This window comes from Sitophilus oryzae, unplaced genomic scaffold, assembly GCF_002938485.1.
Source record: "Sitophilus oryzae breed Bouriz unplaced genomic scaffold, Soryzae_2.0 scaffold_430_pilon_pilon, whole genome shotgun sequence".
Lineage (NCBI taxonomy): Eukaryota > Metazoa > Arthropoda > Insecta > Coleoptera > Curculionidae > Sitophilus > Sitophilus oryzae.
In genome coordinates this window covers 49,188-74,804 of record NW_022147008.1, presented here as the reverse complement: position 1 = coordinate 74,804, position 25,617 = coordinate 49,188, and the positions used below count along the sequence as shown (strand labels likewise).

Genomic DNA, 25,617 nt, shown 5'->3' with positions numbered 1-25,617 from the left:
AAGTTTTAAAAAGATATATAACTCAGTTCTAAAGAGTATCCATTGTATATATCTTCTGCTTTCGACACCTGTGCTTCCTTTTGTTTTGACAGCGCATCTCATGCTTATTTTTTATGATTCGTTGTAAATGTCTTAAAGGTATGTATTTACAAGAAACCTCAAAGCTCACTCTCTTCATCTCATCGTCCGTCTTAGTTGCTCCCACGCTTCTATAACGGGGCCCTGTTATTTTTATTTATCGAGTCAACGTGTTTAGAACTCGAGAGGAAGCTTTCGTAAACGCTTTTTTTTTCGTAATTTTACTTATTATTAGTATGTTTCTTTTGATCATTGAAGAGAGAAAAATCCAAAAGATACTATAGCACATAGGCTCCATTGGATCCTTTGCAGATACATCCTCCCGCGGGAGACATCGCCTAAACTACCAGCATCAAATTATGCCACCAGCCTGCATAATTTTGGGAAACGGGTTGTATATCGGCCACTACTGTCTTACATAGTAACCATTAATAAGGAGCCAGGGAAGATTTCGACAAACGACACCCAAAAAATGACCAAAAATACAATTTACGTATGAATAAAAATTGGAAACAACAGCTCACTATCAGGTGTTCCTCATGTTGATCATAGAATATATTTATTTATAGGATGCGTATCATTGTTCATTAACCTTATATTGGAGGGGAAGAGTTACTTTGTGGCTGGACTGTAAGAAGTGTTAAAGGAAGTAAAAAGGATAGTAAACACACTAGGAAAACCAGGCGTGCTTAAATATATAGTATTTGTTCACAGCCCTGTTGTTGACAAGTCCAAGCGTGTTGATCTGGTGCATCCCTCAGGCAGTGACAGACAACCTGCGGTACGATCACCATGTGCCTTGTTACTCTTAACATAAGCATAATTATTATTTGATAAAGTAACAGGTTATTAATATAGTCTAATTTCTAACATCAGAAGTGGGATATTACCCTATAATAAAGTGCTGCCTATTGATTTCTTGGGGCTATTTCTCTTATTACTATCGTTGAGACTTCATTGTGCTATATTTTGTGATAAATTCAATTTTATTCGTGAAAAAAAAACGTGAAAGAAGTTTGAGAAAAACGTTGAAGAAATTTGAGAAGATGATTGAACAATGGAGAATGGAGAAATGCTTGTGGTCTGCCGTTGTCGGATAAGTTAAATAACATTTATGGCGAAAATTTTTACTAATTTTGGTCGTCATCTAGTTACATGATTTCTATTTTTGTCACTCTTAAGCTTGACTTTCATGCGTCCGTTGATTCATTATGATTGGTCGTAGCATTTTCGCGCTACTTTTTATCCGTAATTTTTTTACTTCAGTTCGTCAACGGAGAAAGATCGACGGACCTTCTGACACTTTGGGCTTTCAATATTATTATTTTTACCACCTGTATATTTTGTACATATGTTGCTTTAACAAAAATCTAAAACGTCAATATTCCATGGGTATAGTAAGGGTATAGTGATAAATGAGGTCTAAATAATAAGAAAATGCATTTTCTACGAAAACTTGAAGAAATAGGTAAAACAATGGTATTATGGTATAATACATTTTGATAGACAATTAAATTGTGCATTTGATTCACGTAAAATATACAGGGTATTCTATTTAAATTAAACAAGTTATTTCCGTTGAAAGCTAGTAATTACTAGCTTTCAATTAAAAAATAATAATTAATTTATTTTAATAAAAAATTTATATTTTATTTCAAAAAATTATATTAAATAATTATTTAATATAATTTTTTGAACACTCTGTATAAGGCAGTATAATTTTTATTATTGCAACATAATATCTGATTAATAAACAATCTTCAATAAATATTTAGTATTAAAACCTTTAATATCCTTGGAGAAATAAAGCCTTAATTTTTTTACTGCAATTGCACAAAATTGAAAATATTTCAAAAACGGTAAGGTTTAAGTGCGATAAACCTTAATCAAATTTACATTTATTTCAGTCGTAGAATCTAAAAATAGAATAATATACAGGGTATTCCATTTAAAAAAATACAACTATAATGTTTTTTACTTATTTGGGACACTCTGTGTCTTGTAAAATTATTGCTATAATAGTCCTTCAACGAACTCAAAACTTACAATTTGTAAAAATCTAATCGTTTAGCTATAATAATACTCCGTGTCGTATGTGGTGAACAACCCTGTATTTTAGCGCGTTCCGCAAGTCGTAACTCTTTGGCTTGCGCTCGCAGCGCGCGTTATTTTCGCTTTCCAGAGTGGCTCTCCTGCTCCTGCCGCTTTTTCGTTTGTTTCTTACAACATTAACTCAGTCAGTTGGATCGCGCGGTTCAAGCTCTTTACTACGAGCACGTCACTAGCAGACCCGCCGCGATACCATAAATACGCGTTTTATAAGGTATCATCTCTTCGTGTCGCTCGTCGAAATGAACCCGTGAAAGCACCTCGATTTGAACCACGATGGTCCTGCTGAGGTCGCTGGGTCTGTTGTTGTTGTTGGCGGGATGTTTGCACGGGCAAAAGAGGGAGTATTCGGGACCGCGATGCCCCAGGGACTGTTACTGCTTCAGGAGGACGGTGCGGTGCATGAAGTTGGAGTTGAAGGAGGTGCCGAAGTTTCCCCAAACCACTGCCACTTTGTGAGTTTTTATGGGTTATTTTAGTTGATATATCTGCTAACACTGAAAACTATTTAACATACAAGGTGGTCTAAACTGTATTCGGAAACTTCGGCAGCATATTCTTTTACAGATAAAAATAAGTAAAAAGTTCTTATTATAAATGTATGGCCTAAAATGCTCAGTTTGGAGATACAGGGTGTAGAAATTTATTTTTTTTTGTTTATTTTCCAAATAATTTCTGAGGTAACGTCAATATTTGGATGAAAATTGTGTGAAAAAAATTATGATTAATTTAAAAAATAAAAAGTTCCCAAATTTATCATTTCAGTCAAATAACTATCTACTCAGAATGTTTATTTTTTGTCAATATTGACATGTATTGAGTACTTCCTTTCTGAATATTTTACTAATAACGATTTTACACATTCTTCACGTAAAAAATCACGGAAATGTATATTTTTTCACGTAGTAGTTTTATACAGGTCCTGATGAAAAGTTATTACTCTTCAAAATAATTAAAACACATGTAGGTGGCGCCCAGTGGCGGATACAGAGGGGGGGCCCATGGGGACCCCCCCCCCCAAAATCTGTAAATTGGGTTAAATATTAGCCTTTTGGGTTAAAAATGGCGCCCTAAAAAGCACATTCTACATAATTTTTTTTATTTAGGCCCCCCTAAAATAAATTCATGTATCCGCCCCTGGTGGCGCCTCTACAAATAGGAGTTATATTGACATTAAAATCAAATTTATCATGTCAAAAAATTCCTAGACACCAATTTTCATCCAAATATTCACGTTACTTCGAAAATTATTTGGAAAAAATCGAAATAACATTGAAACTTCCACACCCTGTATCTCCGAAACTAAACAATTTAGGACATACATTTAAACGAACTTTTTTACTTATTTTTATCTGCAGAATATGCTACCTAAGTTTCCGGAATACAGTTCGGACCACCCTGTATATGAAAAAAAAAAATCCCAGTTTACTATTAATATAGGATTATTTCTCCATATTTAGCTTCGACTAAGAAATATCGAAAAAAATATATTGACATTCTTGGACTGATTACCAACATGGAGATGTTTATTTCTTTCATAACAAAAATCTGGGGTGCCTTCATCTTATATTCTGACTCTCGGTTTTCAATGAAATAATAAAAATAGCGTCGTCTCACTCTTTTTTAAAATAAGCAAGAAGTCTTTAAAAAAGATTTAAATTACGTTTAGATTAATTATTGAATTATAAGATGAAATATTTAAAAAAATACTTGTATTGTGGTGTTCAACAAAGCATATTTTTATTATACAGCCTTTAAAATATTTCTTTCTCAAGTAGGGTTGTCAGATTGTTATAACTAAAATCCGGGCAAAAAAAGCGGAAGAATAAAAAACGACGACGAACGACGCTCTAAAAAGATACACATGGCCAACACACCATCCTCTTCCTATTCCACTTTTGCGGGAATAGTGTGGAAACTAAATAAAACAAATCATAGTTTTTATTTTATTGATACAAACACAAAGAATGTAAACGAAGGAGTCATGGAGCCATCCTCAGCTTATTCAACAATTTCCAATTATGGTGTAGCCTCCCTCACATCTGTAGACTATTTTTGTAGTTGGGTTCATTGTTGTCTATTGTTGGCTATGCGGGCCAAAGTTATCGCTGCTGATTTCCTAATATCGTGATCCCATCTCAGGTTTGGTTTTCCTCTAGGTTTCTTAATTCCTCGTCGGTACTATGCTGAGATTTTTGTGGTCCATCTGTTGTCCGTCCTTCTTGCCAGGTGTCCTGCCCAGGGCCGATCCTAGGGTATCTGCCGCCCGGGTGCAAGAATTAAATTTGCCACCCCCATTAATGTAAAAAAATAGGTTGCCGGTAAGGGAAGGAGTTCATAATTTATCATTCTCAATAAACAAATTTTATAGTAAAATAACAAAGTACTTATTAACAAATACATAAAAAAAAATAAAATAAAAATACATTCAGGAAAAAAACAAAAATAATTAAACGGGTTTAAATGCTAAAATCTACTTTTCTCGCTTTTTTTAGTAGCAAATTCCCTAATCAAGTCGCCTACATCCAAGTTGTTAAAATATCTTCTTCAATACTTATAATTCCTAATTTTAAAATCTTGATTTGACTCATATTGGATCTTAAATAGGTCGTGATTTTTAGAAAATTTTCGTAAAATTCAAGAATAAAAAAGCCACCTTTTTCTATTCTTGATAATATGATAAAAAAAATTGATGATGATATTTTGCCGCCCGGGTACCATGCACCCCTTGCACCCCCGGCACGGCTCGGCCCTGGTCCTGCCCATTACCACTTGAGGGATTTGATTCTATGGATGACATCTAGTACCTGGGTCTTTTGTCGTATCGAGTCTATTTTTTACGGTCTTTCTTGGTTATTCGCAGCATATTTCTTTCCATTGAGCGTTGTGCGACCTGCAGTTTTCTTATAATGTCCGTTTTAAGAGTTCATGTTTCGCATGCATAAGTCATGTCTGGTAGTACACATTGGTCGAATGTTTTCTTCTTTAGATAAAGTGGCATTTTAGATTTGAATATGATTGAGTTTCTTCCATAAGTACTCCATGCTAACTTAATTATTGTGTTGATTTCTGGCAGTAGAGATCCCGAGCTGTGTATTAGTTGCCTGAAAAATATATATTCTTCTACTATTTCCGTTACGTAAATTAGACATGTAAATAGAAGTATTATAAAAGTAATATTCTTTTAATTAAACATCAAACAACAGGTTCATTCACTCACTCCAAAGTAAAATTAACCCATATGTGGTGCAGACGTAGACTTTTTCTCACTATGTAATATAAGCAGAGATATTCTTGACCAAAATTTGTAATGTTTTAAACAGAAAAAACTTCGTTCAAAATAAAACATATTTGCATTTTGCCTAAACGAATGATGCCTAAAAATAAGTATGGCTAATTCAATTCGAAATAAATCACATGAATCCATTAAATTATTGCGAAATAACGGTGCGGTATACCGCACAACGTTTAATTTTAACGTTCAGTACCAGTACTAACTGAAAAGAGTTATTGTTAAATGTGATTATCACCTAAAGTACCTATTTCTTCACCTTTCTAATATCGTATTGTGGGATGTAATTATATTCAATCACACGTGAAGTGCGATGAATATGTATATACTGTGTGAAAAAAAAACGGCGTCCATATGACAGTGATCTTCACTTCATAGCCATCGCTGAGGCTGTTTTTTAGTTTTATAGTAAATATATCTGGGTTATATATGAAATACCTTATTGAGTATCTGTTCTTAATTGATTGCTGAGAGAAGGAAGAAAATCTGCAAAACTGCAAAACTTAAATCGCATTGAACCCCCTGAATAATGGTTCACCTTTTTTACCAGACTTTGGCAGTCATGTTGTCTACTAACACTTTATTGACTCAGATTCTTCAAACATGAAATACTTCTTACTCCAGGTCCCCTCAAGAGCTCAAATAATGCTGGATCAGCATATACCTGTTTTTTTTAACACCCCACTTTGAAAGCTCATTTAAACTTCCTACGACAACAGGAATTTTAGCTGTTGAATTCATGGTTATCTCCCTAAGGCAATGGACTGTATCTTATCCGCTGAAAAAATAAATTGGCTAGTTGCTACTGACTCCATGTGTGCAATAAATACAATAAATTCGTCCCAACCCAGTCATTCTTTCGACATAGAAATTAATGAAAAATTATATGTATGTATGTGTATAGATGCTTAGTTAGTTTGATGTGAATTCCTTCTCACAAGGGCATTCCTGGAAATGAAAAAGCTGACCTTTTAGAAAGAAGATTTGAACGCAAATTAGGTACAATTATTCAAAAGTCTGGATCAATTGGGCTGGGATCTAAATGACGATAATAAATTATATGGAATAAAGACAAATTCTATTAAAATTATTAGCTTACAGTTATATCCAGGAAAAAACTGAGCATAATGACTAGACTCCGCATAGGACATACTAAAGTTAACCAATAAGCACCTCCTAAAAAGGGAAAATTCTTCTAATTACCTTAACTATAATGTTGCGCTTCATTATCTTTCGTAATTTCATGCCCAATCTCTTTGTCCGTTTGTACCCTGTGTGCTTCAAACTTTGGACATACAAATAATGTGTATTCTGGAGTATCCACCTCTTCTGCCCAAAACCAAGCACATGCATCCTGCTGTTTTTTTTATTCTTTGCAGGTATGAGCCAAAGACCCCATGACCAGTCATAGCCTGTAAAGTATAAAAATTCATATCACCCCAGTTTCTTTCGCATCATATTATAATATATATATATATATATATATATATTGTCTTGATGAAAGTCTTTGCCCACCCTCGGTATTTATGCTACCTTGTTTACCACTGTGCGTAAGTAAATATTACAACATTAAAGAAAGTCTTATTACTACTAGAAACCTCCATAAGGGCTTGATGTTATTAAGTGTCAAATTACCAAATTCAAAATAACCAAACTGGATTTATTGTTACATATTATGTCGTTTTATCTCAACTACATCCGTTGGTTTCTCGTGGCTGGAGGAGTGACTCGTCTCAACCATTATGGAGATAACTTTTCTGGCTTAGAAACGTTCCCGGTTAAGTTACATGTATAGAAATGCTGTATGGCAGGTGTTAAGGATTACAGATTTTTGCATAAGTTGGTACTGGTATGGTATTAAGTCTATTGCCTTCAGCGATTCAATTAGTGTTTTTGGTATTACACCCATATTCGATAGTACTAATGGGATGACCCGGACTCGATCGTATTTCCACATATCCTCAATTTCAAAGCGTAAATCAATATATTTGGTAATCTTCTCTCTATATGTTTGTGTTAGGTTATTGTTGTTTGTCACCGCAAAATCTATTCTTCTTCACTACTATGCCTGGTCTATTGTGTTCTAGTCTTTTATCTGTTATTATAGTTCTGTCCCAGTACATTTCATATTCATTGTTTTCAAGGATTGTAGCAGGTTCGTACTGATAATAGTTAACTTTATGCTCTATGAGTTTATATTTCAATGCTAGTTCTTGGTGTATGATCTTTCCCACTTGGTCGTGTCTAAATTTGTAGTCACTCTATACTATAGCTTGGCATCCTCCTATGACGTGATGTATTGTCTCACTTGCTTTCTTACACCTTCGGCATAAGTCAGACTCAATTCCGTCCTTTAAGATGTATCTTCGGTAGTTTAATCACTTGATCTTGGATGGCTATAAAAACCCTTCAGTTTCCGGTTGTAGCTCTCCACATTTTAACCAATTGTACGACGCTTGTTTATCGAAAGTTACATATTATTATTATTATGAATTACCAGATCAGGACAGAAGCAAGTCTATATGCAATAAAGGGAAAATGTACAAGTTTAAAGGTACTTAGTTACAACATATGAGAGTTGCTATGGATGCCTATCGCTTAAAAAGTTAAGATGTTTTTGGTGTCTATACAAATTGTAGTAAATAGTTTTTGTTGTTGAATAAGTTTGTTGCTCCGTAGATTTTATACTTTAAAGTTATTTGTTTCAATGAACTTACTCTAAAGGTAAATTACTTACTTGATTGAAGAATTTTGACAAAGTTGCGATATGTATGACATTTGATATATCTATACCCTATTACATTCGGTTTATACTTAGAATATATTACTATATACAACTTTTATATTTATATGTTTTATCAACTGCTGCAAAATGTCAGCAAGTTTAATGTTCCCTTTTACTAAATTGCCTTAAAGGGTTTCTCAGTGAAATCGTTTATAGGAGGTATACAGACCGTGTTGCGTGGTAACTCGATATTTTCAATATGGAAAGTATTAATTTTCAATGCAAATCAACTTATTAACGGTTAATGCGAGAGCCACTTCAAAAAATGATTCAGATACGGAGATACTAATTGCATAAAAATATAATATACAGGGCGTCCTTAAATTATATGAGCCTTAATTTTTTAGAATGGGCTCTGCGATTTTTACCTATTCTATTATTGTGTCATTGCAAATTCAGTCATTGTAAATTTTAACTCATTGATTCAGGCAAGCTAATTATATTAAACCATTAAAATATTAGACAACTGCCATTGGTAGAGAAACTCTACTTCGACAGACTTTTCCGTAATTTTAACATTAAAGTCAGAAAATAATAGAAACCCGTTACTTTAAGCTGTTATATATAAATAACAGTAACAGTTTCAACTGTTATTTAAAAATAACGGTTTTGCCCAGCATTATGTTCTGGTGTTTCCCTATTTTCCCACAAAATCTGCATTCGCCGTTGTTTCTTAGCTTCAATCTACTTAGGTGTTCATTGAGGAGAGAGTGTCCTGTTAAGAACCCTGTGACAATCCTAAGATTGTTCTTACTCAGATCAAGAAAAGCCCTTGATTTTTCTTGGTCGTAAGTTCTGAGAAATTTCTTCAAGTGTCTTAGCCTGTTGGATGATTCCCATTCCAGGTTATGGATCGAGTCTTCAAGGTTCTTGAGTTACGCTTAAATGTTGATTCTCACTATACCTTCCGTTTCTATCCCATATCCATTCCATATCCGTTCCGTATTTTTTATTGTATTGACGCTATACGTAAGCTTCCGTTCCGTATCAGTTCTATACCTTTTATTGTACAATTTATATTATTACGAAAGGTTTTATTTTAAAAATTTGTATCTTTTGAAAAAAGGTAAATTGGATTTAATTAAGAGGTGAAAGAATAAATAAATATCAGAAAAAATTTAACAGAGCCGGTACAAATGTAAGAACTTAACAACGCTGTTTCTGATACGCTTTAGTCCGTTCGCCAAAAATATAGAAGTTCGCCAATGTATAGAAGGAAAGGATATGGAACGGCAGGGAAACGGAACGGATAGTGTGCATTGTCCTATTCATTTACACGATATAATATTTTACGGAAACAAATGAAAATAAATTCGTTCCAACCCCGTCATTCCTTCGGCATAGAAATTAATGAAAAGTTATACAGGATGACATCAAAGGGATGCTTGATGTGGATTCCTTCTCATAAGGGCATTCCTGGAAAGGAAAAGCTGACCAATACTCGCGAGAAACACAATGAATAACTTTCCTATTAACCAGACTTTTTGGAAAGAGGATTTGAACGCAGATTTGGTACAATTATTCAAAAGTCTGGATCAACTGGACTGGGATCTAAATGACGATGATAAATTATATGAAGTAAAGACAATTTATATTAAAAGAATAAGCTCTCAGATATATCCAGGAAAAAACTGACCATAATGACTAGACTTCGCATAGGACTTACTAAAGTTAACCCATGAGCATCTCCGAAAAGGAGAAAATCCTTCTAATTACCTTAACTGTAATGTTGCTCTCCGTTATCTTTCGTAATTTTATGCCCAATCTCTTTGCAAGGCAGCTGATATGGAAGGTATAGTGAGAATCAGGTTGATTTCAGGGTGTTCGCGCCTTTTCTAGGTAGATCTTTTGCTTTTTCTCATTACCTTCTATCCCTTGGTGGGCTGACAGTGCTGACACCCAGAGTAGGAGGACTTTATTTTCTTTGCCTTATTTGTTCAGCTTCTTTACGCATTCTTTCATCAACTTTGATTCAATTAATTTACAAGAAACGCACCACGCCGGGAAGCAGTATTTAATCTTACTCCTCTTTGTGGAGTGACGTCTCTATGGACTTGAGTAACCTGGATCATCAAGGATCCAGACACATTACTCAGATGACGATACACACTTAAAGTCTAGTACTAAATCATCTATAGGGCTGAAGCAAAAAAGCAGAATACCTGAAGCGATGGCGTGTTTCATCAAAACCTACCATTTGTGGCTAAAAGGCTACTCCAAGCTAAAAATCTCCCACGTTTGAAGATGAAGGATGAGCATTTAGATTGGAAGCACATAATTGGAAGCATTTACATTGCAAATAAAAATGTTGTACATACATTAATATTTTTACAACGGAATTTCTGCTGTTACTTTAGATAATGTAAGGCATAAATCATTCCACAAGTAAAGTAATAATAGCTTTGAATCTATCCGCGATTTCAACATACCTACAATAAACATTTTAACAAATCACTTCAAAAACGATCAAACATATAGTTATTTCATTTCTTGTTCAAGCAAATCATTTCTACATGACACTATGATTAGACGTTTTAAATTTAAATAATATACCATCGAAACCTATTATTTATTGATTTATTTACATTGGTAGGTACTATACAAATACTAAACATAGGTACATAATATATGTTACATAACATACATAGTTCGAATGTCAGAATTAAATAACAAAAAAAATCCTTTCAAATTTGTTTGTCCGTTATCGTTCTGACATACTTATCGGCGATGTTGTTTTAATAAATCACTGTGAGAGCGGTGGATGCAATTTCATTATCACTTTATATAATTTTTATTGGTCACTAAGTCCAAAATATTTTTAAGTAACACGAAAATACTCCGATAAATCTGCCGGTTTGTGCGTTTGATGATAATGCCGTTAAAACTTATTTGAAGTAATATTTTTTTGGGTAAAAGCTATATTATACGAGGATAATTTGAAAAGTTTCCCAACTCAATTACTCCTGAAAATGTGTTGGAATTTTTTAATCAACTTCGGAGTATATTATATTTGATATTCCTATCTCATTAACTTAGCGCCAAATAGTAGCTATCGTATTTGCCAACAAAATGGTGTATAGATAGACAGATCAATGTGTAAGGTTGTCTTTCAGTTATTTAGTTTTAATTGTTGTGCCTTTACAATTTTGTAGCGGTCGCCAAAAATGTTCGCTTCTAAGTTTTCGCATAGTTCTTCCTATTTCCTTTCCTTAAAAGGCTAGATGCATTTTTTGAGATTTCTTTTAGCTATATATTTAGTACAATACTTTTTCTTTCGTTCTTTTCTCTCTGAAACTTTCGTCTTTTCTTCCTGACTGCCAATATTTCATTACGTATTTCCTCTAACCACCAGTATGGCATGCTGTAATCATCGTTGTATCTAATTATTCTTGTAGTGCTTTTTTTGGATGCTTTCTGAACTAGCTTAGGCAAAAGACCATCACTTAATATATTTAGTTTCAGTGAATATACCCAGTCCCGTAGCTCTGTTCCTCTTTGTTTTGTTTTGTTTCCGCCCTAATATGTTTGCTTAGCAATCTTAGGATTAAAATTTCCTGTTACAATGATTTTTTTTGTATTCTTTCTACAATTCTGGGTATGTCATATACTAGTAGTTTGGTTTGAGTGGAAGTGAAATTTTTCTTTTGAGGATGTTTCAAGTTCCTGAGCTGGCAATTCTCTCAGTACTGTTTCCGTCAATGGCCATTCTAATCATTGTCGCATTGGCATATCTACAGATGACAATGTGTTAGGTGTAGAATGACATCCATTGCTGCTGTTGGGCAAGTTCTCATGGCTTTTATGATGCAGATGCATGTCAGTCTCTGCATTTTGCACAGGTTTTGCCTTGCTTATACGTTTTTCTAGTATTGTGTACCAAGAAATTGCTCCATAAGTAACTACCATGGTATACATCCAGCATAAAATGATAGGGGCGCAGTCCCATCTATTTCTTGCCAGTCTTCTGCACATCATGAAGCCTTTGTGGCTTTGCTGATAATGTTGTTAATATGCATTTTCCATAGAAGCTTAGTGTTTTGTGTCTGTTTAGTGTACTGTGTCTACATGCTGCAGTCGTATAGTTTTGTGATGAAAATACTCTATCTGTCGTTAGAAATTATATAAAACACCATGGTATATTTAGAATGGATGCCAAAAAAGTAATCATTTGAAATCTCCCGTAGTTTACGAAATACTGATGGTATCTTCGTAAAATTGTATAAATAGTATTAGAAATTTTCATCACTCTGTAGAAAATATTCATACAAATTATAGCTGTCGACAATTTCTATTTCAGCTGATTTCCTTTGACCGAAAAAGCCGACCGCCAGGAACTAAGTCAGGTAAAATGGGCGTCATGCCTGACAGCCTTGCATTCGTCTGGCATGAAAAAGGCCACTTGGGCACGGCCCTACAATACCTAATTTAGAACCACGAACCGAAATTGTCTATTATATATAGGCCGAGCATAGAGTAAGACCTTGAACATTCGGGTGTGGGCTCGACCCTACTTCTCCCTCAATCCAATTCTCTTTTATTTTAAATTGAAACGATTAGGTCTCATTTGCTAGAACTAATAGGTTTCTCTTAACTTGAAGGGTGTTGCAATTTGATTAATAGTTATAGACTTGTCTTATCATGAGGAAAATTAATTTATGGTAGAAAGGCCAACTTGGTTATAATACTTATAATAGATTGAAAAAAAGCAATAGCTTTTAACATATAAAGGCGTGTTGTAAAAAGTCAAGCTAAATGATCAAGTCACAGGAATTCAACTGACTTGAGAAAATATTCCTTTTTGACACAGTTGATATCAAAAAGTTTCTGCTAGTTGATTTAAAATGGCGAAAATATACATATTTACAGATGGCACGATGGCACGATGGATCAACATGTTTACTTAATCATATTAAGAGACCACTTACTTCCTAGCCTTCGAAAATTGGGACTGGATTCGAAAATTTATCGTTCATCGTCACGTTATAAGAATTATTTTGTCGAACTCTCTCAATTACTTGGCAACCAGATGAAAGAAATTGGTGATGTGATTACGGCATTTCGTAAATTACTGCGTATTCTTTTTAGTAATTGTCATTGTCATTTGATTTGTGGTTATAATTTAATTGACGGACATCGATCAATGTCAAAATTAAAAATCGATTGTTGCTGTCGAACAAAATTCAACTTTTTTCATTGCAAAAATGCTTCAAAGATTTAATCAAAATGAACATTGCTAAGTTTATAAATTATTTTTCTCCAGAAAGAGACGCTGGTAGAACACTCCCTCGGCCCGCGAACGCCCTATATAAGTAAATACAATGTAGAATGTAGAATGAGTAAGAGGGGGGGGGGGTTAATCACTGCGACCTTAAAGATCTATTGTGCCCCCCTTCCTTGAGTCATCACACAGTCTATATTATATTATACAGGGTTGTTCACCACATACGACACGGAGTATTGTAGCTGAACGATTAGATTTTTACAAATTTTAAGTTTTGGGTTCGTTGAAGGATTATTAGAGCTACAATTTAAAAATATTTTTACAAGATACAGAGTGTCCCAACTAAGTAAAAAATATTATAGTTGTATTTTTTTAAACGGAACTCCCTGTATATTATTCTATTTTTAGATTCTACGATTAAAATAAAGGTAAATTACTTAAACCTTACCGTTTTTGAAATATTTTCAATTTTATGAAATTGCAGTAAAAATTTTAAGGCTTCATTTCTCTCCAAGGGTATCAAAGTTTTTAATACTAAATATTTACTGAAGATTATTTATTGACCAGATATTGCGTTGCAATAATAAAAAATTTACTACCTTATACAGAGTGTCCAAAAATGTATATTAAATAATTACTAGCTTTAAACGGCAATAGCGTGTTTAATTTGAATGGAACACCCTATATATTTTGCGTGAATCAGATGCACAATGTAATTGTCTATCAAATTGTATTATACCATTTTTTATCTATCTCTTCAAGTTTTCGTAGAAAATGCATATTCTTATAATTTAGACCTCATTTATCACTATACCCATGGAATATTGACATTTTAGATTATTTTTAAAGATGTAACAAATTTTCCAAGAGTACAGATATTAATATTGTCGATATAGCTCGCTTATTTCATAAAAAAAATAAAAAAACTGTTTAAATATTTTTGTTAAAAAGGACCAATTAATATGATCCCAGTATTCAGACTACATTAATTGACTGTTTATGTTGATTAATAATAATTGCTCCAAATACTAAAAAACTGAATTTTGTGTGTGTATTAGACAGTGTGGTAAAAAGCAACGCCTTATAAATTTTATTTCATTTTTTGACGAATGCTGATTTATAAAACAGAGACGTTTATTTTCATAATTTATTATTATATTGATTTCTGAGCCAAATCCACATTTATTTAGAATACTTTATTAATTAAAACAATTTAAAAGTATGTAATTAACTAATTTTTGGTCGGAAATAATGGTGGTATATTTAATTCGTATACTCTTTTATAAAAATTTAAATAGTTTTTTTGGTATACCAATAGGCTTGCAATATTTACCACTTGTACATTTTCTGCATATATGTTGCTTAAAAAAAATTTGAAATGTCAATATTCCATGGGTATAGTGATAAATGAGGTCTAAATTATAAGAAAATGCATTTTCTACGAAAAGTTGCAGAGATAGGTAAAAAATGATATAATAAAATTTGATAGACAATTAAATTGTGCATATGATTCACGTAAAATATACAGGATGTTCCATTTAACTTAAACACGTTATTGCCGTTTAAAGCTAGTAATTATTTAATATAAATTTTATACCAAACCAAACACTCTGTATAAGGTAGTAAATTTTTTATTATTGCAACACAATATCTGATCAATAAATAATCTTCAGTAAATATTTAGTATTAAAAACTTTGATACCCTTGGAGAAATGAAACATTAAAATTTTTACTGCAATTTCTTAAAATTGAAAATATTTCTAAAACGGTAAGGTTTAAGTGTGATAAACCTTAATCAAATTTACCTTTATTTCAATCGTAGAATCCAAAAATAGAATAATATACAGGGTGTTCCATTTAAAAAAATACAACTATGATATTTCTTACTTATTTGGGACACTCTGTATCTTGTAAAATATTTTTAAATTGTAACTCTAATAGTCCTTCCCAACCGAACCCAAAACTTACAATTTGTAAAAATCTAATCGTTTAGATCTACAATACTCCGTGTCGTATGTGGTGAACAACCCTGTATATAAAATTCAAGAAAAAATTACTAAATGCAGAAAATAAAACTCGCTTAATCAATAATATAGGAACGAACCTACTTAACATTTTCTAAACAATATGAACTAATCTCAGACACACTAATATTTGACAAATAATGATGACCTAACGGTGAACGATGGCTGAACAGTCTCTATATACCGGGTGCGTCTCTAAAGTGGCTCACTCCTGTAACTCCTGTTATTTATATTTTCAGATAAAAAAAACGGGATTTGGTATGTTAGTATATTAGATAAATTAGGATTGATTTACGTATTCAATTGTTTTTAGTCACTTCCTGTTTCACCGGAAATGACTACAACTTTTGATGTTTAAATGGCACACTCGGTATTTTTTTACTTTATTCGATAGAAACTGACATTCCAAATAGAATGACATATCATATGTCAACTTTTGACATTCTCGCTTAACAAAAAATTGTATTTTAAATTTCAATCTAGAGTGCCATGGCTATGTTAAAAACACTAATTTTTAATCAAGGAGTCTTGGAAAAATAGATTTGATCGTATAATGTTTTTAGTGTCTTGTCCTGACTGGTTAAAAGATGCCCAAATCATATTTTTAATCATATCTCATTTTTTTTAATGGAACGAGGGTAGCTCATTAGCATAATTGGAAAAAACATTTTTTTACGAATAATTTGATACTACACACGAGTCAAATTTTTGTTATGAACCCCATGTTACAATTTTAAATAAACCATATGCGAAAATGTCAAAAGTTGACATATGATATGTCATTCTATTCAGAGTGTTATTTTCTATCAAATAACGAGGGGGCGATTTAAAAACAAAAGTTGTAGTCATTTCCGGTGACACAGGAAGTGACCATAAACAATTGAAAACGTCAATCAATCCTAATTTATGTTATATACTACTATACCAAATCTCGTTATTTTATCTGAACAATATAAAAAAGTTATAGGGGTGAGCCATTTTTGAGACGCACCCGATATATTTCAGCAGGATAATGATCAAACAGCTGAACTGGTACAAGTATGGTTGATACAAGGTTGATACATAACATTCGGCAACAACTACATACCCTCTCATAGGGACTTTTTTGTTTAGGTTAGGTTAGGTTGTAAAGGCAAATTAGCGTCGTTTTGAGGTAGCTAAGGTAAATTACGAGGTAGATAACTCGGCCTCCTATTATAGGCTATCTTATTCTCTCAGTTCTTTTTCTATTCTATGGCTATAGCTAAAACAATTGACGGTGTGGCACCCACGACCCCATCGACAAACAATGACGCATAATTGGATCACAAGCATCGTAAAAAAATCGCCAAACCGACGATGGCTAATTGCTCCGACTCTTTTAAATAGTTATTAATTTATGACTGCCCAATTTAAACGTCGTCTGTTACGCCGATGATTATTCATCGAGGGCAAGCAAACAACCGAAACGTTTCGGACACTGTACACAAACAAACATACAGAGCGATTTTTTATTGGCAGTCGAAATAAAGATGGTGTAAATAAAATAACAAGGAAAGTGAGGAGAGAAAATTCGTGGTACATGTCGAGAGAAAGCTTTCACTAATAAGAATCTTTTATCATTATTTTCTGTTGAATATGTTAAAAGAATTGTTATATCAACACTGTTCAACGTATTAGGGAAGATTTCGATAGACGGCATCCAAATAAAATGACAAATAGAATTGTCACTGTCATATTATGTGTTCCTCTCTTTGGACATACTTTTACTGTACATCTGTATTTCATATCAATTAAACTTTTGGTTACTTAATCGAGGGCGCGATTTCTAAAAACATTGTTGCCAACCATGGACATATTTGGCACCGTGCTGACTAACTGGAATTTAAATTTCGCGCTGCGGATTCAGGTGGTAGCTCTGCTGTAAAAAATGTCAAGTTGCCGCATTTGTTTATTTATTTCCTGACATTGTCATTCGTTTTGACACCTTAGTTTTGTACTACGAGTTTTTGGTTTGAATAAATAGTGTTGAGATATCTTAAACTTGAAAATGTTTACTAGCAGACCTTGCAGTAGAACGTTGTTCTTCTTAGAACCTTTTTTAGTGCGAAGTGTACAAGATTAGAGCTTAATAAATAAAGTAAAAATCGCAACTTTAATAGAATATTTTGAACGGGAAAGCGACAGTAATGGTCATTTATATCCCTTAAGTGCTGTTAAGAAGGTGAGTTTTATTGATGTAAATAATAACTGTTTATATATTTATAATTAATTTAATTTTATTTCCTAAAATATTTTGATTAAAATAAATATATAAAAGTGGACAACGCTGTGCCGGTCAAGCTTAATCACGTGACTAAAAATTTATTTGATACGAACTGTAGTACAGGATCTATTTGATAACTGAGAGTTGTATAGATAGTTGTATAAATAAGAGATATAAAGGCAATGGAAGTTCGACATAAAACAGATGTACATATTTCTAGACACTTGCCAAGTCGGTAGGCCATTGACCATGATATGGCCGAGGACCGCGGTTAGGATTCCGCGTAAACAAAGTAGGCCCCGTCCAGATTAGCACTGGCAGCAAAAAGGAGACGTTAATTGAAATCTTTACTTTACTTTTTTACAATATTCCAGAATATTACCTCTAACTGACAAATAAATTATATGCCGCAATTTTTTTTTCAATGAGCAGATTTTCTTTTGAAAACTCATATTATATAGAAAATAGGTCCGTGAAGGGTTTAAAAGATATAAAAACTTTTTCTTTGAATGTGAATGATTTAGTATTAACACTAAAACAATTTTGGACTTCATTGTCTTTATTCGTTTTAACTCAAAAGCTAGCTGCGAGAGCGCTGAAGTCATGATTGCTAAATCCAGCTTAAGATGGGTTTGGTTTGGTTGTAGCCATGGCCACGCACATTGGTCTAAATGGAAAAATTACGGGGACACTCAATTTAGTTTTTGAAATGAAGGAAATAATTGTTATTTATAATGTTTATAGGCATGCAAAATTCACAAATCAAAAATATTTTTTACATTTTTACCTTCCTATTTTATATACAGGGTGTTCAGTTAGTGCGATAAAGTCCAGTATCTCGTTTGCTATTAAGAATTTTAAAATAATGCTAATACAAAAGTTATAAGTAATAATGTATTGCTTCTTGTTAAAATATTTTTAATTATACGGGGTGTGTAAGAAAAGTGCTACAGACCAAACTTCAGTTTTTTTAAATAAAACACCCTATATATTTTTTAAGATTTCAATCCCTGGTACTTTTTCCAGCATTTTGATATAGGGGTAAATGGTTTATACTGTGTGTATCAAAAGTTACAGCCATTTTAATTTTTGACGCTCTATACCATTTACAGTACCTAATATTATTTTGTTTTATTGCGTCAGGATATTAACAAGATGGAATTTTGTCATTGTATTTGTTGAATTTACAAGTGAATATTACAACTTAAAACAATGTTGACAATGATATTGTCAACATTAGCTTCAAGGCTTTCTCTGGAGAAAATGGTCATCTCGTTGTTTAACCTTTCTAAATTTTTTATTTTTGCCAACTCTTGTGGACTAGAAATCGTAGCTTTTTTGATGGCAAAAGCAACATTTCTCTTTCCTTTTTTTGTATATCCAGTCTGAGTAGCAAACGCAAGTTCAGCAGGACATATTGAAAAACCAATTCTTGTGTACGTCTTCTCTTGGTTCTAGTACTAACAGCACTAAATTCTCTTGAGTTCTTTCGCGAAGGTGTTTTTGCATGTTGCTGAAAGGTACTTTGGCACTTAGATTTATAAACATATTCGTTAAGCGAAATTATATGTTTCTTTAAAAAGTGTTTCTTATTTCGGTAGCACCTTTTCCAACGTAAAGCAATTTGAGTTGAAAACCATGATATTTTGGTTAGGTCATCATCGTCAGCAGTAGGGATGCGTTGTTTGACAAAGTCGGCCATTTTTTTTCTCACAACTAAAGAAGTGGCACAAGTGTTTTCGACTCACGCCCGAAACTGTACATAATACAAAAAAAGATTAACATTTCACAAGACTGCACCTATCAGCAGCTCAGTATATTGTTACACGATAGGCAGATATACTAGCTTTAAAATAAATTGAGTTTGACGGTGAAGAAAAGGGTCGTTTTTTTTCTGAGCCTTCCATTCTTTAAACTTTAATAAAATTGTAAATACTTCTTTGACAACTAATTATATCAAAATTCGTGTTTCGAAATAAGTAACTAAACTTACCTAACAAATGAGCAGACATGTCTGAATTAAAAAACAAACCACAATATTCTAATCTCAACACAACTACCAAAACGAACTTCAAGATACTCGAGAACAAATTCTCTATAAATGAACATTTATATTTTTGTTTACTTTGTCCTCAATTTTATCGCATTCCGATCCACCAAATACAAAACTCTGATATACAAGTAAGATGGGACTTTATTCCATTTATAAAATTATACATACTATCAATCTTCAGTGAAGAAAAACTTGTCACCTAATGTCCCCGTAATTTTTACATTTAAAAAACTACTACTAGTAGTTTTAATTAAGTTAAGTAGTTTAGTTAACTTAATTAAAAAAATTTAGTAGGTTAGTTGTTAAGTAGTTTTTTAATTTACACCATTTTTCGGTCATATGTATGTATACTAAAGCAAGGCATCGGAATTCTATGTTGGTCCAGAGCCAGTATTGGGGATATTCAAATGTATGGAGAGACACGGGCACAGGCATAGCAAAGCCTTCATCCGAAGATCTAATTCAGTTCACAAATTGATAATGAAGCACAATGATATGTGAGAACACATAATAATCGGGTGAAAAAAATTGCAGACTTGCCTAGATTGTTCTGCATTAAAGAACGAACTTAATATGCTGCTAAAACGAAACAATAACATTTTTTATAAATATGTATATACCGGTTTCATTCTTAAAATGAATCACTGTTATAATTCGTTTGGTACCTGTCTGTTGTTATGATCGGTACCACGATCATAAAAATCCAAAAACGACGAGGCGTGCCGCCGAATAACCATAAAAAATCACTTGATTGTTACTACCATATGTTCGATCATAAAAAAGAACAACTAATTGATGAATGGGTCTTTTCATATTGTACCTGCCTGATTCTTTGACGTTCTGTCATCAGATTCTCTATTGTTTCTTTAGGAACTGTCTGTCATATACATTTAATAATACGTTTTTTTTTCATTTTGGATGATGCAAAATAAGGTATGAAATTTGCTTTGATTGATTATGACTGTTCTGTTGCTTGTGTCGGAGTTTCGCAAGGTCTGTTATACAGAGTAAAAAGACAATAAATAAAAACTCTCAGCTCAGATTGAGAATCATTTATTACCATAGAGTCATAACTCCCTTGGAACATTATTAACAGGAATTAAGATGCCATAAATTCCTACATTTTATAGGTAACAACCATGAAATACAATAGAGATTTTGAGCAATAATATAAAATTTAAATGGACACTTATCTAACTACTCACTCTCACTATAATGCAATACTTGTGTCGTTTTAAAATGGGACAAAATACAGGGTGTCGCAGTATTCCGTGGACATAGAACTATTACGTATTTTTGAAATCAAAATAATTTTACCTCTATACAAAAGTGCTTTGTTTGTCCGCTAGAGGGCATCAAACTTTAAAAATATAAACACATTTTTTCAGATATTTTAAGACGTTACACAGTGCTTCGTCCCATGGAGAAAAATCGAAAAAAAAAGTAAAAATTTACTAATATCTGAATATGTAATTTTATACCTATAGCAATGTTCAATCATCCTGTATATTATTTTTCATAAACAGCGTTTTTTTGTAAGCAAATATTTTCACTAAAAATAAATTTTGCGATCATTATCTTATATCAATGAAAAGAATAGCATTCATAGTAGTTCTGTATATGGAGTTAAACGTAAACGAGTTCGTACGTACTTAATTGAAAGCCACTATGGATATTGTTAAACAAGGTATGTACTTTAAATTTATTTCTAAACAAGTTCGTGATTGTTTAGTTTTTATTTATTTTTTAAGATTATTATTAAATGGGTATAAAAATTTTACATTTTCAAACTTCAAAAAGGCATTAAAAAAAAACATATCAAAACATATCGTATTTATTAAATATTTTTATTGTCATATTCATACACTTTTAATTTTTGTATAGTTAACCTGCGTCTGCTTACGACGAACTTTATTTTATAATACTTTTCAGATGGAGTAAAATTGATAAGCAATGCCGATCTGGTTAATACTTGGCTTGATCATAAAAAATAAGAACTCAAAATTATTTGTATTTCAAAAAATGTGTTCTTTATTAGATATTGGTGAACCTTCCAGTCCAATGAGACACCACTTGTGCCTGAAAAAGCCCACTATGTTGGAGCGAAACGTGACATATAAAAAGTTTCCATCTTTCAATTTATTATAAAACCTCATACCCAAGAAAAACAAAAACAACCAAAGTTTTTACCTTTCATTAAAACATCATTAGCCAGAAATGGTGAAGTTCCTGATCCTTGTTATCTGCCCCTTTTGTTAGACTATTTGGCAAGTTCGGCCAAGCCTTTTTCAAGTTTGAATAAATTGCCTACAATAAAAGAGAACTTTTGCATTTTTGTCCTCTAGAGCTATATGTTCGAAGCACTGTGCGTTAGTCCGATATGAATGAGATTTTGGATTTCTATGTTTTGCTAAGTGCTTTAACATTTGGCTTTCACAAAAATCAAGAAAATGTACGGGAAGGGTGGAAACTACCACGCCTACATAAATTTTAACACACGGTAGATTTTCTTTTCGTAAAATGGTTCCTGTCCCTGTAGTATTTACTACATTTTTTGTGCCTTGTAAAAAAAACGCTACATCGCGTAGTTTATGTGAAACAATTTTGTGGAGAATTTATTTTTCCAAAGCAGACATACAAAATATACAGGGTGTTCCGATACTCCGTGGACATAGAACAACTACGTATTTTTTGGATCAAAATAAGTTATTGCACATAATTTACCTTCATATAAATGTGCTTTCTTTGTCCGTTAGAGGGCATCAATCAAAAAATAACCCGAACGTTAATTAATTTAAAAATTATTCATTTTTTAAGCTTTTTATGAAGCTTATTGTCAAATACCGTATAATCGAAAAAAAATCGGCGTCCAGTTGGCTTGAAAATGACCATCGATGACATTTCCCATATAATTTTACATATAAAATGACAGCGATCTTAATTTCATAGCCGCATCACTGACGCCGTTTTTATTCGATCATACGGTATAATTTGTGATACTAACATAAAATTCCAGATTTTCGTCAACTAGATTATTGGAGCATAATAATAATATCCAAAGCTTGATGTGACAAAAACATTTTTTGGAAGTCAGCTTTGGAAAAATATTTTTTTTTCTTCAAAAATTATGCACGGGTATAGTCTGTGAAACGAATAACTTTGAATTTGACAGTTCCCGCGGGCTTTTCTAGTGTTAATTTTATTAGGTTAGCAACTTGTGGCCATGCTGACGCAATGCTGTCTCTAATAGAACAGCCTCGGAGCGAGATTTATGACGTCACGCTAGTTAAATACTACGGATTAATAAATATGTTGTAGAATACATGGAAAATATAATAATTCCTCGTATTTTTGGTTTGTATTTTATGATATAGTTTACATGAAATATACATAATATACAGTTAAAACATACAATATATATACCTACTTATTTATAGTAATAAAACTTTCGCAAATAAACTATGAACCATACAAATGCAGCAAATGTTTTACAATATACAAATAATGAATAGGTACATAAGATAATGGGTAAAATGTAAAATATATTTTTTTGAGGGGTTTGAAAATCAATCTAATTTAACAAATAACATTCAATATCTACTACTTACTATGGCTGAAATCGTACTCCATAGTCAATGTAGATTAGTGTTTATAATGTGTTTAAGTGTTAGTTTATAATAATTTTAAAAAATTCGTGGTCATCTTTTAACAAGTTTATATTAGTTTATTAATTGAAGTAAACATTATGTGGTATGTGGTGTGAATATTTTATATGTAATTTTTTACATATAATACTATTTTTTTCATATGACACAACACTGATGAAGGCTATAATGTTAGCCGAAACGTTTTTTTTTAAACCAAATAAAAATAATGAAAAACCAGTTGAAAACTTAATCAGCGTTTTTTCCGAACCTAAATCCCAAGAAAATAAAAAATTTTAGAATAATTTTACATATAAAATGACAGCAATCTTTATTTCATAGCCATCGCTGACGCCTTTTTTTCTATGATATTGTATTATCTGCAAATATAATTTTTCGAACATTGATACTTGCAAAATATACATACAAATTTTGTGAATGCAAATAATAATACATCACTATTAGTAGATATTGAATGTTTTTTGTTAAATTAGATCGATTTTCAAACCCCAAAATTTAAAATATATTTTACATTTTACCCATTATCTTATGTACCTATTCATTATTTGTATATTGCAAAACATTTGCTGCATTTGTATGATTCATAGTTTATTTGCCAAAGTATGTATATTATGTGTATTTCATGTAAACTATATCATTTTTAAAATGCAAACCAAACATACGAGGAATAATTATGTTTTCCATGTATTCTACAACATATTTATTAATCCGTAGTATCTAACTAGCGTGACGTCATAAATCTCGCTCCGAGGCTGTTCTATTAGAGACTGCATTGGTCTGATATTTAAAAATGTCAAAAGCTGATGACATTTTACTTTTGACAATTATAACATTTCGTGTTGATTTTTGCAAGAAGAGGAAGAACTGTCACTTGTTTTATTATTTTCCTTTTCTATTTCATGAAAGTAAAAAGAGTTATCTATCTGATTCGTTCAGGCATTCAATTTAAAGAATATCAGTAACTTTTTTGATAGAGGTATTTTATATTTGCCATGTTGGTAAAAAATAACGGTCAAAATTCAAAGTTATTCATTTTATAGACTATATAAAAGGGTTACTAATATTTTATAAAATAAAATATTAGTATATAAATAGCAATAGGATTGATAGAAATGGCTTGGAAAATTGATTAATTAAATTCTTAATTCATATTCTGTATTCTTTCTAGTATAATAATTTATACATTCCTCTGAAATATTAAACATTGAATTCCTTCACTTCAAAATACCATTTAAAAATATACAGTCTATTTCCAAACTGTATTGAAGCCATAGATTTGTGAAAAATTAAGTACACATGTTCTTTTATTAAACACATGAAAAGATATGATCCATATTTTGTTCTAGACACAGTCAGAAATGGTTAAGAGTATTGCGATGTCTATATTAGCGATGGGAACTATCGAATGAATTAGACTATCGAATGGTTACTGAATGAATGATTTCAACTATCGAATGGTTTTATTCGAATAAAATCATTCATTCATTTGTATACTAAAGCATATGTGACAACCTCGCTGTGCGACTAAATGGTTATCGTTGAGCCAGGACTATCGAATGCTTTTGATAAATGAAATTTAGTATTCGTTTGATTTTTGTGTGCGTCATGCATTAATAGTTCTTCCAAATTTTTATAACTTCGCCTTCTAAATACTGACTTATAAATATTTTTGCGTTTATTAAAATATTTAAAATACTAAAATAGTAGTTTTTTTTAATTGACGATTGTGGGCGTGTGCAGGTGTCAACATTTTTCCGAAAATTCGTGTGATTTTCCGTAGCCCGATCTTTCAATTATTTTATTTTATATGGTATATGGTCTATTTTTTAATGGGAAATTTTGAGAAGTAGCAATTTTTAAGAGAGATGAGATGAACTTAGAATTAATTTTAAAAATACATATGTATTATATGTGTATATATGTGTATTTTAGATGTTTTAATAATATGAATTAGTTGAACTTAATAATTATATTTAAGTAATGTGGTTAAGTAAATGGTTATCGAACTCAAACTATGGGGTGAGAAAATTAAATTGAAAGTTTTACACGTGCCAATTAAAAAAAAAGTTAACGATGTTTGTATTTTGTTTATGCTAATTCTCTTACATGTAGTTTTTTGCTCGGTTTTTTTGCGAAGAAATATTT

At 32.1% G+C, this 25,617-nt stretch overlaps 1 protein-coding gene across 1 annotated transcript in view; it reads left to right on the top strand.

Annotated features, from left to right (window-relative positions):
- Window positions 1-2,305: 2,305 nt before the first annotated feature.
- The window catches only part of LOC115885846 (peroxidasin-like), a 72,484-nt gene continuing 49,172 nt past the window's right edge, over window positions 2,306-25,617 (top strand). The window contains 1 exon segment of the mRNA XM_030904868.1: window positions 2,306-2,642. Coding sequence (XP_030760728.1) covers window positions 2,464-2,642 — 179 coding nt within the window. The 5' untranslated portion in view covers window positions 2,306-2,463.